We start from the raw sequence: 13,568 nt of genomic DNA, 5'->3' as shown, positions 1-13,568 counted from the left end.
TATGCCAATTAGAACTCAGATGGCAGCTGGACAATGAAGCAAATACAAAAAACTGATAGCTTTTTCTTAACAGTGAATGTACACAGTCAATAAAAGCTTTTAAGAAAACATATTTTGCAAAAAATATTTTTGGACCCAAATGTTTCCAAAGCTATTTTTACAGTAATTAATGAACTAAGGCCAATTGATGGACATTTGCTCAGCAGCTAAATGTATCTCCAGTATTTTTTCAGTTGATAATATGAACAATCAAAGCGTATCTGGGCTTGAGTGCAGTCCCAGACCAAGGAGTTGATTGTAAAGCGCAGTTCACTCCTGGAGCTACAGATACTGAATCTGTTATCCTTACTAAGTGATGAGGATCGCTTGTAATCAAAAGTATTAAGCTTTAAGGTTGTGGTGCAGATATTATCCCAGCAAAGGTGCACAGAGTGTTCCTACTGAACTCACATTATTATGCCTAGGGTTATTATCAATTCCTCATATAGTACTGTTTGTGTTCCAGATGATTTTAAAAATGCCGGCAATCGATCATTATTAAAAACCGAATTCTCTTTGGATCCAGAGTACTCTGATAATTATAGACCAGAATCTCAACTGCCATCCATGGCTACAATTCTGGAGTGAGCTATCGTTAACCAGCCAACCACTTTTGTAGACTAACAGATACTCCATCCAATGAAGCCCAGCTTTCGCACAGGTTGTGGCACTGAAGGCAATGTGACCACAATATTGGACAACTTGCACAAGTATGCAGGTCAAGATGTTCCAGTAGCTTTGATTTTGCTGGAGATCGACCACCATGTATTATTGAATCATCTTGAGGCCTTCGGTACCAGAAGTTCTTGCGTGGCTCCAAAGATTTCTGACTAACTAACCATGCTGTCCAAGTTACTTCCAACCCTTACATATCTGATATGAAAATGCTGAAATGACAGAGGCTCAGGGTTTGATATTGTCATCGCTGCTTTTTAATTTATATATGGCTCCACGTGCAGATTTGATACAATGTTTTGGCATTATCGTTATGAGGTATACTGACGATACCCCGATCCTATCTGCGGTTGCTTGAGATCAATTCACCAGGACAGAAACATTATGCAGATGTCTCACTAATGGGAATCAAGAGATGCCATTTAAAATTAAATTGGAGGGAAAAGGGAAATCCTATCTTCATTCGGCCACCACTGGGGTGGAATCACATGTTCTGGCATGCTTCATTGGGGCAAAAATCTAACACCCATCCTGTATGTCAAAAAAGGGGGTGTTATGCTTGATCGACCACTATTAATGGAGGATGAAGTGAACTCAGTTGCCTTTACCAGCTGAGGGTTTTCAAACGCATAATCCGTATGTTTACACACCAACAAAGGAAACTAGTTATGACCGTTTTTATCTAAGACAGGCAAAATTATTGCAATGGCCTGTACCTGGATCCCCCAGCTTTATCTTTAAGTAGAATTGAGCTGGTGCAAAATGCAGCAGCCAGGCTGATCTTTAATATGATCTATATCTCGCCAGCTCTGAATATACCGCGTTGGCTCCCTGTGAGCCAAAGAGTAAGGTTTAAGGCATTATGTGTGGATCATAAATCTTTGAATGACCCTCATCCAAACCCTCTGAGAGATTTTCTTTTTACAAACCCAATGTTAGTTTAAAATCAGAGGGAGCCTTCCTCCTCAAAGTACTGAGTTTTGAGGTGTTACTATGTGGGGTGCAGAGCCTTTTCTGTCACATCAGACTGACTGTCATGCATTCCACTGAAAATGTGACATGAATCTCCCTGTTGATTTTCAGGAAATTGCTGAAGACCTGGCTGTGCATCAGTTCTTAGTTTGAACTTCTTTCTTTTATCTTGTTGTGATCATTTTACCTGTCCGACATAGACCACGGGTTATTAGGCCTTAGATATCTGCAGGCCATTGTTTCACGCGCAGCAAATGCAAATGAAAACTAAAACAAATGAACAGCTTAAACACAAGGGCTCCTGAATGTTGCCTATGACTGACTGAGCATCCTATTTGCACTGTATCATGGAGTCATTTTGTGAGTCCATCATGGGCCTCATTAAGGATGCTTGATGATGCTTTCAGAAGTAGGCAGTGCGTCTGAGGGAGCAATCTGAGCCACATGCGCCCCAATAGTGAGAGGAAGGTCCTCAAAGCTGCTCTTGCACACATAATATTCATTCACATGTGCAGAAAGTGCATATTGACAAGAGCTCATTCATATTGTACATGCATGAAATAGGTAGCAGTTTAAGGTTTGGCTGTGTCGTAAGCGAATACAGCCTGTGTGCACTGCATATTGCAAAAAGCCGACTACAGACAAACTGATGCAGCACAATGTGCAGATCACAGGTGGGGTCAAATGCTAAGTGGGAATTTATTTGACAGCCCTTTCTTACACTTAGATGGGCAGGTGTGCAATCTGCAAATTTAAACAATAAAGTTTTCTATAAGTATAGCCCTAAAAAAGTAATATATAAAGACAAATGATAAGAACCTTTGGGGACTGAGATCATGATTGTCAGAGCACCATATCCACAGATATAGCTGGATTCCTCCTTTATCCACTTACAGAAAGAGCTAAAACCCATAAGTCACATACATGTATACATACATGAATACAAGTCACAATGGTGCATCACCTGTGCTTGACTCCACAAAGACAAGAGCCTCTCACAAGGCTTAAGCGGTGACATACTTGAATATTAGTGGCGAGTAGTTCTCTGACATATGCCTTTTTAGTGAGGTGGCCTACACAAATTCACCATTCCTGCAATACATTCAAATTTACATTACCCAGATTGTCACGCTTACTGGTGAATGTAACCCCATAATTTCCTCCCACTGTAGAAGAGGGGTCACCATTGGTAGAGAAGAAAGAGGAAACATCAAGCCGTTGTTGCGATAAAGAAGATGATTCGGCCACAGTAAGATAATAGTTTCTTTATACCCAGCACTGTCCTGGAAAGGTGATGGTAGCCTGAGTTCACATTTTATTTTTCCCCACTCTACTCACGTTTGTTGTTGATTGCGGTTTGGTAGTCCAAAGCCCTTTTCTTTCTCCTTGGCTGTGTTTTGCACCCGTACCCTGTATGATAAAACATCAAAACAGAAGATTGAGCACAAAAGATCGAGGTTTAGAGTTAAGTAGGGTGAACAATTCTGGAGGAAGTGAAAACTCTGGAAGTAATTGGAATTTCCCTCGATGGACTAAGTTCTAGATTTTGCTCTTCCTCGGAAAATCAGAGGATATTCCATTATGAAATTATAACTCATGAAGGTGACACAAGAAAATAGTGAGCAAAAAAACAAAAGAGAATGCACAAGTTTCTGCTTATTTTTCTCCATTCCTGCAAACAAACAATCTGTCGCAACATATTGAAAAATATCTCCAATTGCCTCTTTTTTCTCCCATGTGCTGGACAAGACAGTACAAGAACGAGAATGAGCTGGGAGTGAAGTGCCAGGCTGAATAGCCCGATACGGATGTAGTTCGCTCCTTCCCTTGGAAACAAAGGGCCTGAGGTCAGTCTGACAATGACTTGGTTCACAACACTATCAGAACCCAGCTCAGTAGGCCATGGAGCAAGCAGGAGCCTTTGGGACCAACCTTGGTGGTTGAGGCCTTTTAATTCTCATGTCCTGGGACGCAACCTACAATGGATCCATAGCAACTGGGCCAAGTACCCCTTCAGCACTTGACTCTCAGTAATAGCGTGGTCCAAGCAGTATAATGCTCCATTGTAGGGGAAGAGGGTGGATACAAGGGTGGACATGGGCTCACAACTCAAGATATGTGCAACAATAAATTATGGCTCAGCCAAATACTCACTTTTATCAAAAAAAGAATAACATTGTATTTTTACCACTAGATTCACAGTCCACAGTCCCCTCTGGGTCAGTTCTCTGTCCCCCACTCCCTCCTCGCTCCAGTGATAGTTAGAAATTGGGTTACTGGTTGAGGAGGGATAACCCCTTTTCAAGCAGCAACCACAATCTCTGACAGTGTGAAACCTAAGTAAATCCCAAATTAATCTGTGCTTACCCCTCTGGTAGCTTGGCACAAAGGCAGTCAGGCTTAAGTTAGAGGCAATGTATAAAGTATTTATGCAGCACTTCAAACAGTAATAAAGTGAAAGCACAACACAAGAATAATTGCATAATTTAGAAAAATTTACTAAGGGTCAGATGTACCACCATTTGATATTGCGATTTATTTTCAACTCGCAATTCGAGACTCACAAAATGAAATGAACTAATGTGTCCCTGACACATTAGCAATTCCCAAGGAGGTCGCAATTGGCCTACCTCATCAATATTAATTAGGCAGGTCACACTTTGTGACGCATTGGGAATGGGCAATAACACAGTGGTGTTGGCCTGCTGGAGAAGCAGACCACCATGTCTGTTTGCTTTTAAATAAAGCAACTTTTATTTTTTAGGCAGCCCCTTTTCCTTAAAGAAGAACAGGATGTTTTTCAAAAATAAAAATGAAACGTACAGGTTTATTTTTACTGCCTGCTCTTAAAATCGTTTTAGCTATCATTCACAAAGGGGAAGGGGCCCTCTGGCATCTTTCCTGCTTGCGACTGGCTTACCACCTACCTGAAGTAAGTGGTAAACTGCGATTGTTTTACAACTGCATTCCAACTGTAAAACACTTGTACATCTCCCTGCGACTTGCAATTAGGAAGGGACGCCCTTGGCAGATCCATCTAAACGTTTTTCAGAGTATGTAGAGGGTGTTGAAGCATGAAGAGGATACAGCGTTGATCTGGCAGTTCATTGTGAGAACTGAGTCTAGTATGATGCCGAGATTTTGTGCATGGTCCTTTGGGGTGGGGGTTTCGAGGGCAGGGGGCCACCAGGTTTCATACCAGGTGGATGGGATTGGGCCAAGGATGAGGACTTCTGTTTTCTATGAATTGAGTTTCAGGCAGCTCCTGTTCATCCAAGTGGCAACGGCTTTCATCCCTTCTTGGAGGTCGTGCCTGGTGATGTTAGGTTATTTGGTGAGGGAGAGGATGAGCTGGCTGTTGTAGGTGTAGGACACTATGTTGAGCCCGTGGTTTCTGGTGATGGTTGCGATGGGGACCATGTAGATATTGAAGAGGGTGGGGCTGAGGGAGGATTTCTGGGGTACTCCCCATCTGGTCTCTGTTGGTTCCCAGAGGAAAGGCGGGAGTCTGACTCGCTGAGATCTGCCTGTGAGAAATGAACAAATTCAGTCAAGGGCCTTTCCGCCGGCATTGTGTAGTCACGTGGCTAGCATGCGGTGGGAAACGGGGTCGAAGGCAGCTGTGAGGTCCAGGAGGATGAGGAGTGCCATTTGGCCCTGGTCGAGGAGGGAACGGATGTTGTCGGTGGCAGTGAGTAGGGCTGTCTCTGTGCTGTGGTTGCTGCGGAATCCGGATTGGGAGATGACCATGACGTTGTTGGCTTTGTTGAAGTGTTCCAGCTGGGTGACTTTGGCTGCGAATGGGAGCCATGGGCGTTGAGACTGCAGAGCAAAGCATGTGCTGCCCTCTGATGAAGGTTATTTGGCGCTGAAGAGAAGCGAGTTTTAACATCGGCTAACAGAGGCCTCGACAGGCAGATCCTGTGCAGCAGGAGGCGCTGCGCGGCTGGGACGCGGGACACGCTGGGGATGGTGTGCAACGCAAATTACCATCTTGCAGTGAGTGGAGCAGTGTTGAAGAAGCGAGACCCACTGTGAAGAGACCACTGGGTGCTCCAGAAAGAGACGGGCACGAGAGATGATGGCAGGGCCTGGTTAGGCCGACTAGTAGATTCGTACAGCTGGCCCAGGAGCACACAGCACCTGAGACGAGCGATGGACCGTCCTGGACCACGGAAGCTGGCGGCTTGACCGGGCTGCGGCTGGACCGGACCCCTCCCCATATCTATATGCGGGCTCCTCAAGCCACTGCAGAGAGGAAACTACTCTGGAAACTACGTAAAGTAAAAGATCAACAAAACTACTACCAATAAATTATGTTATACTTTGTGCAAACGATAAATCGTCGGGCCCTTGAATCGCGTTTCCCCCAAGGGACCTTACAGTGGAGGAAGAGCTGAGGTGAGAAATAACCTCCAATTTGTTCTTGCACCGACTAATCCCAGAGCTTTAAATTACTATAGAATGCTGCCTAAGGCCCATGAGGGATCTTATTAGAGACTGGCCTGAAATAACATGCTGCTATAGAAGACAAGGGAGTGAACAACTCCATAATCCTCCACCAAAAACTACCCTGGGCCCACCTCAGCCTAACTCTCGAATCTGCACAACTCGCACTGGCGACAGGGAACGGTGTCTAGCCTCCGCACAGTCCCGGTGAGTGAGAGGCGGCACAGGAGGACGATCGCAATTTGACAAGGCCACTGCTATGCATACAATACTGGGAAGCCTGTCCACTGGACACAGAGAACTCCACCATGGGCAAAACAGATAAGAAGCAATCCTGATTCACATTTGAGACCAAGAGAGTGGCCAAACCCAGCAGGGAAGCAATATCATTCTCGGAACAAGATGTTCAACCCCAGAGCTCATTGACGCTGGCCTCCATGCTGGCAGTGATGCTGCAGAGCCTACAACTTATCAACTGGAAAAACGACACGCTAAAATTACGCATTGATCATATGGCGACCAAACTGGATAAGCAATCGGCCAGGATAATGGAGACAGAGCAATGTATAGCCACAGTAGGAAAGACACACACTTGAGCTCTCACGAGAAATGCTTAAACATGGAGAAGGTCCTGGAGGTGATCCATGCTAAAAACAAAGATCTCGAAGCTACATCTAGAAGGAATAACCTGTGGATTATGGGGGTTTCGGAAACCACCAACACAGGAAACATGAAACTCTATGTAGATCACTTGCTGAAGGAGATCTTTGATACTAATGATGGTTTCAAAAATGTGTTGGTGGTAGGAAGAGCGCACAGATCGTGATGGTGAGGCCTTCCCCTGGCACTCTTCCCCTTCCCAATGTTGCGCCCCTTATGAACTACCAAGACCGCCAGTCCAGAGAACGGCAGGAGATACAATATCAAGGGAATCCCCTTCCCTTTTTCCCGGATTTCACGGCGTCGGTACAAGCCGTTCACAGGGAATACCTCCCAGTGAAGAAGAAATTGCAAAAAGAGGGCATCAAGTATGCTATGTTACGATCGTTAAGATCGACTACAAGGGCACACAAAAGATATGCACCACCCCTAAAGCGGCAATGGAATATGTGAAGCAGATTACGGGGACCCAAAGGCCTGCCCAGGAACAGGAGGACTGAGGGGCCCATGGTCAGATACCCCAGCCGACAGCTTCACGTCTAGGTGAACTGTCAGCTAGTGGACAAACTCTGAGCGGACGGCTGTACAGAATACAAGATTCTGTGGAAACAAGTGCCACCATGGGTGATATCTCGAGGGTTTGTAAGTACTGTACTGAATAGGTGTGGTGCCGCTGTGGTGGGGCAAGAGACAATGTTTTAGGCCTTGAAATATAAGAGTCATTACAGGCTGCAAACACGGCGTACCCGCCCAACCTGCTTGGCTGCTGGTCTCATGAATAGATAGTGGTGCATGAGCTCCCTTGTCGCCTCCGCCCACCAGGAGGTTACACCAGGCGACTAGCTGCCCCCCCCCCGGGTGATCTCCACTTGAGTTACAGTTCACAAGGGTCCTATGTCTCGATTACGATGTAGTCTAATAATGCAATGTATTAGGGACGTTCAGGTATTTAGGGATGATGCCTTTTTGCATGGTTGGGATGCTGAAGTAGGAGGGGGAGGGAGTGTTGTTAGTTTTATGTTAAAAGCCTACAAATGTATGATGACTGAAACTGCCAGATGTGAAGCTGTATTCAAAATGAACAGACACACACAAGGGTACGCAGCTGAAGCAGATGGGTAAAACACCACAAGTTGAACCACTACATTTAATAACATGGAATGTGTGGGGCCTTAATAATCTGAAAATAATTAGACAAATGTTAGCCTACCTAGATAGGCTTAAGGTAAAAATAGAGCTGTTGCAGGAGATGCACCTCAGAGGCAAAGCGACGGAGACATCAGGAGCCAGATGGGCGGGATACCGAGTGGCCTTTTCTTACTCTAACTATACCTGGGGGGGGCAAGCTATTGAATAAAAAGGGGGTCCCATTTGTGACAACATATTCAGAGATTGATGAACATGGCTGGTGAGTGATAGTACAGTGCGAGCTCTGTGGCACAATATTGACTATTATTAATACCTATGGTCCCAGAGTTCTATGCCCACATTGGCACCGGCTAAGGGCAATACAGCCCTCGTTGACTATATGGGAAGGGGACCTAAATTTATATTTGGATCCGAACATGGACAGCTCAGCGAAAGGGAAGACGAGGGGGAAACAGGTAGCGCAGCTGATGTGCAATAAAATGGGTGACTTTGGAGACATTTGGAGACTCAGACATCCTAGTGGGAGGGATAGTACCTACACCTCAGTGACCCATGGTTCCTGGTCTCGCTTAAATTACTGACTCAGAACAAGGGAGGTGAACACTTGGGTGCAAAATCTATGTCACTTGACTAAAAAACTATCAGATCATGCACTGGTGCTGTTGGCACTGTTTATCCCAACACCAGCACTTAGACAGTTCTAATGGCACCTCACCTCACTGAGCTATTAGATCCAGCTTTCCGAGACGCTGTGAGGAAGGCTATAGTGGAATATTTTACCATAAATACAGACTTGGTAGACAGAGCTGAGTCCTCTGAGAAGCATTCAAAGCCACCATCCACAGGGGGATTGGGGTGGGGGGAAGGGGGGTATGCATGGGAACACGTGCAGGGATTTTAAGGGCATCCACACCCAGTTACAGGAACTGAAAGGGAACCTACAGAAATAGGAGCGAGAGTACGAAGGTACGAGAGCGACCCAAAAACAAGCACCTTGGCAACTATAAGGAAGCAAATCTCTGAATATGAGGCTCTGGCAGAGCGGGAAATGTGCCATATATTACGCAGACACGTTATGCGGGCATATTGGGAAGCCGGCAGACCAGAATGCCACTTGGCCATGCCGCTGAAAGGCCCATGGGCACAGTCCCATGTAACTGAGGTGATCGGGCCCAATGGAATACCTTGCTATGACACCCCCTTCATTGGGGCCGAATTCTTAGAGTTCTTTGCTCAATTAAACAGCTCTCGCAAGGGAGCGACAGCAGCTGAGATCTCACAATAACTGGACGATATTGACCTGGAGTGGTTGACTGATGGCCACATAGAGAATACCTGGAGCAACCCATCACGGTGGAGGAGATCAAGGAAATAATAAATATGCTTCCCAACAATAAGGCCCCGGGCTTAGATGGTCTGTCGGGTCGAATTTTATAAGGAATATGCAGATCTTTGTTATGTTATGTTAGTATGAATTTGTAGAGTGCACGTTCACCCCGGGGTTTTTTGGCGCTGTGTACCACTGGGGAACCCGTCCTGGCTTTCCCTGTGAGATGGTCCCTATTGGGCATCCCCAAGGTGAAGCTAGGCATCCCCGGCAACGAGGGGGCTGTTGTGGAGATTAAGCAAGCTATTCCCCAGAGTTGCAGCATGGGACCCATGGTTAGAGAGGCATCGAGGCGAGATTTATCGAGCCCGCTGACATTGGTTCCATACCCTGCCGCGTCGGGAATCGAACCCTGGTCCAGGGCCGACCTCTGCTTCTGGGTCTGCCGCCTATAACCAGTGAGCCACACTTCTCCACTTCTCCCTGAACTAGCTTAGGGTATTTGCAGAAGCATACGATAGGCAAGTGCTCCCCCATCATGTAGGGAGGCCCTCCTCATACTGATTTTAAAGCCAGATAAGCCCCCTAACCAATGTCAGCCGCTGTCATTAATTAATATAGATACAAAAATACTGGGAAAAATATAGCAAGCAGACTGCAGTCGTTACTTACCAATATGGTCCTCCAAGACCAGTTTGACTTCATTCACAACCACTCAAAAGGGCAGCATATGTGCACTATATTTGCATTATTCCCCCAGCTCCACCCCACTTTGAAAGCCGCTGCAGTCTCACTAGACGAGGTGAATGCCTTTGACTTAATCGAACTGTCCTACATGTTCACCATTTTACTCCAGAAGGGGGTGCCCCCGACTTTCTCCGTTGGGCCTGCTTACAATATACAGACCCCATCGCACGACTCAGTGTGAACAGGGTCACATTTGAGGCAATACCCATACACAGATCTACGTAACAAGGCTGCCCACTGTTGCCGATCCTCTTCCGACCCAAGGTGCTAAGCTAACTAGCGAAGGCAAATTTGTTGACAATGGGTGACATGTTCCCGGACGGAAAGTTTATTGAATGGACAACCGTGGCCCAAAGAGAACTTGGCTCTCGATTACTACATTGTTTAGATTTTTAATGAACTAAGTTGCTTCTATTGTTGGTGACGAGTAAAAATGCCTTTTCCTATAAAATGCTGATAAATGGCAAAAACAAATTGCCAGATTTGGCTTCTTGGTAAGTCTCAAGTAAAAGAGCTCAAATGTTTTGTCGGTGGCATTAATGACGAATGCCCAATGTGGAATATAGTGTGGCTCTATACCACTTACACTGAATTTTAAAAACACAGCAAAAAGGTTGGTAACCAGCTCTATAGCCTCGCAGGCCAAGCAGCGCAGTGCTAAGATTTTCGACTAAAGTAATGTGTGACATGTTTAAGCCCTTTTCAGAAATTAAATAAGTCACTTATACATGTACTTCGGAACTCCAAAACTCTGCTGTATCATGTTCGGATGCAAAATATATAAGTCATGTTAAATTTGCAGGTTTTAGTACTAACAGCATCCGAAGTCCCTAACTGCAAAGTTCAATAGCAGCATTCCATTGACAAGGCCAACATATTGTTTGCACAAAATATGTATGTATTAGTGTCTATGGATGATGTTCAGATTTCAATCTTGTCACAGATTGTTACACATGCAAAAACAACAGTTGATGGACAGAATGCTGATCAATGTCATACAGTACAGAGATCTGGGCCTAAATCCATCCTTTTTTTTGCACTCCACACCGCCCAAGTCCAGACATGGCCATATGCAAATCAGCCTTGACCCTGTGCCTCATGGGAACAGTCCAGCCCGAACTGCCAAGTCATGTCTTTCCTGGACCGGAATCAAGCATCCTAGGACCGTTTTTTAGCTATCAGCCGTCTTCAGCCAGGATAGCTTGACTCCAGTGGTGTGGAGAGCATGGGACTCACGTCTGAGCATACCCATCCCACTCGGGGTGACAAATGCACTACAATTCCCCTGACAGAGGGGAGGAATGCCTTCAGTGCAAGCCGGATCGCCCGCAGCTCCTGGAAGTTGATGTGGAGCTGGGACTTTGCGGGAGACCAGAGGCCTCTGATCTCCGCCTCTCCCATGTGGCCCCCCCAGCCCTGGAGGGACGTGTCCGTCACAACTATGTGCTCCGGCTGGGGTAGGGAGAGGGATCTGCCACTGACCGAATCGCGGTCCGTGAGCCACCACAGCAACTGTCTTGCAGTGCCCTTCGAGACGAGATCAAGACATGGTTGGACAAGTTGCCCTGATGCTGGGCCCACTGAAACTTCAGGTCCCACTGCAGAGCCCGCATCCGCTACCTGGCGTGATGCACCAGTAGGATGCAGGAGGCCATCAGCCCCAGAAGCCGCAGCGTGAACATGACTGAGACTCGGGATAACGGCTGTAAGATCGAATCAGAGCCTTAATATCCCGAACCCGCTGTTCGGGAGGATAAACCCGAAACTGCGTCCAGAACCGCTTTGATGAAGAGGAGCTTATGAGAGGGGCACAGGTGCGACTTCGACACATTGATGGAGAACCCCAGTAGTCTGGAGGTGGCTGACGACTGTCTGGGGCGAGCCCACCTTCAACGACCAGTCGTCGAGGTAGGGGAAGACTGAAACCCCTAACCTGCGCAGATGAGCTGCGACCACCGCCATCACTTTCGTGAACACCCGTGTGGTGCTGGTAAGGCTGAAGGGGAGCACAGTAAACCGAAAGTGCCCGTGGCCTACCGTGAACCGCCTGTAGCGCCGGTGGGCCTGTAGGACGGGAATGAGGAAATAGGCGTCCTGCAAGTCCAACGCTACCATCCAGTCTCCCGGGGCTAGGGCAGCTAAGACTTGAGCCAATGTCAGCATCTTGAACTTCTCATTCCGGAGGAAGCCGTTGACATTCCGCAGGTCCAAGATAGGGCGTAGGCCCCCTTTGCCCTTCTTGGGAACCAGAAAGTAGTGGGAGTAGCAACCACACCCTACTTCTGACCCAGGAACGCGCTCAATGGCCCCCTTGGCCAAGAGGGCCGTAACTTCCTCTTGCAGAAGCTTCAAGTGATCCCCCGACACGCTGTGGTACTGCGGTGGCATGGCTGGAGGGGTCGCCTCGAAGGGGAGGGAATAGCCCCTTCGGACGATTTGCAGCACCCACCTGTCCGATGTGATGTCGTGCCAGTGGAGGAGGTGATGGCGGACCCTGCCCCCCACTGGAAGCTCGGACTAGGAAGGCTTAGAGGCGGATGCTGCCGGGGTGGAGGTGGACTGGCCCCGCCGCTGTTACCACGTCCGCCGCCGTGCTGGATGTTAGACTGCGGCCCGTGGCTGGCAGGACGTGAAGGGGTGCCCCTTCCTTGGCCCCAAAAGGAGCGAAAGGCAGACTGCTGCTGACGCTGGCCCGAGAGGCCCAAGGACTTGGCCGTAGCCCTGGAGTCCTTGAAGCGTTCAAGCGCATGATCTGCCTTGCCACCAAAGAGGTGGCTGCCATCAAACGACATGTCCATGAGGGTGTTCTGGACATAAGCCGAAAAGTTGGCGGGCCTCAGCCAGGCGTGGCGGCGACCTGCCACCGTCGTTGACAACGCCCTGCCCAGCGAGTCCGTAGTATCCAGCCCATATCAAACCGAATATCTAGCTGCGTCTCGTCCTTGCGCGAGGGCTTGAGCAAGCTTTTTCTGGGCCTCCTCCGGGCACTCTGGCAGCACATCTGCAACCGTATCCCACAGAGATTGGGTATATCGGTCCAAAAGGCAAGCAGTGTTGACTGACCCCAGCCCACAACTGAGGGACGAGAACAGTTTCTTACCAAACTGTTCATACCTTTTGGATTCCCGATCTGGGGGTACAGTCGGTAATGCAGATTGGGAAGTAGAGGCCTTCATAACCAGGCTCTCGGGGGTGGGGTGCGTGGACAGGAAGCTAGGGTCGCAAGGAGCTTGGCGGTGGCGCCTGGCGACGTTCCTATCTACATGGGGGCCTGTAGCGGGGCCTGGACCAGGAGCCCAACAGGACGTCCATGAGAGCCTCATTAAACGGCAGCAGATGCTCTGGTGAGCTTGACTGTGGTCTAAGGACCTCAGTGAGGATGTTAGACCTCACAGTAGCGACGGAGAGCGTAAGCGCTAAGGCCTTGGCTGCCCACGTCAGCACCACAATATAAGCAGCCCCTCCTCCGTAGCCACGGTAGGAGGGGAGTCAAAGCCAGTGTCAGGGGAGGTGTCGAGACCACTGGTCTCCCCTAGCTCCTCTGTCCAGT

The 13,568-nt window shown here is 47.9% G+C and overlaps 1 protein-coding gene across 1 annotated transcript in view; it reads right to left on the bottom strand.

The window, feature by feature from the left end:
- Positions 1-13,568, bottom strand: part of LOC147717735 (complement C4-B-like) — a 643,152-nt gene that overhangs the window by 346,748 nt on the left and 282,836 nt on the right. The window contains exon 16 of the mRNA XM_086919877.1: positions 3,025-3,096. Coding sequence (XP_086776003.1) covers positions 3,025-3,096 — 72 coding nt within the window. The remainder of the gene's footprint in view (positions 1-3,024; positions 3,097-13,568) is intronic.

This window comes from Lissotriton vulgaris, chromosome 5 (assembly GCF_964263255.1).
Source record: "Lissotriton vulgaris chromosome 5, aLisVul1.2, whole genome shotgun sequence".
Classification (NCBI taxonomy): domain Eukaryota; kingdom Metazoa; phylum Chordata; class Amphibia; order Caudata; family Salamandridae; genus Lissotriton; species Lissotriton vulgaris.
The sequence above is the reverse complement of the archived record's forward strand: the minus strand, read 5'-3'. Positions and strand labels throughout refer to the sequence as shown.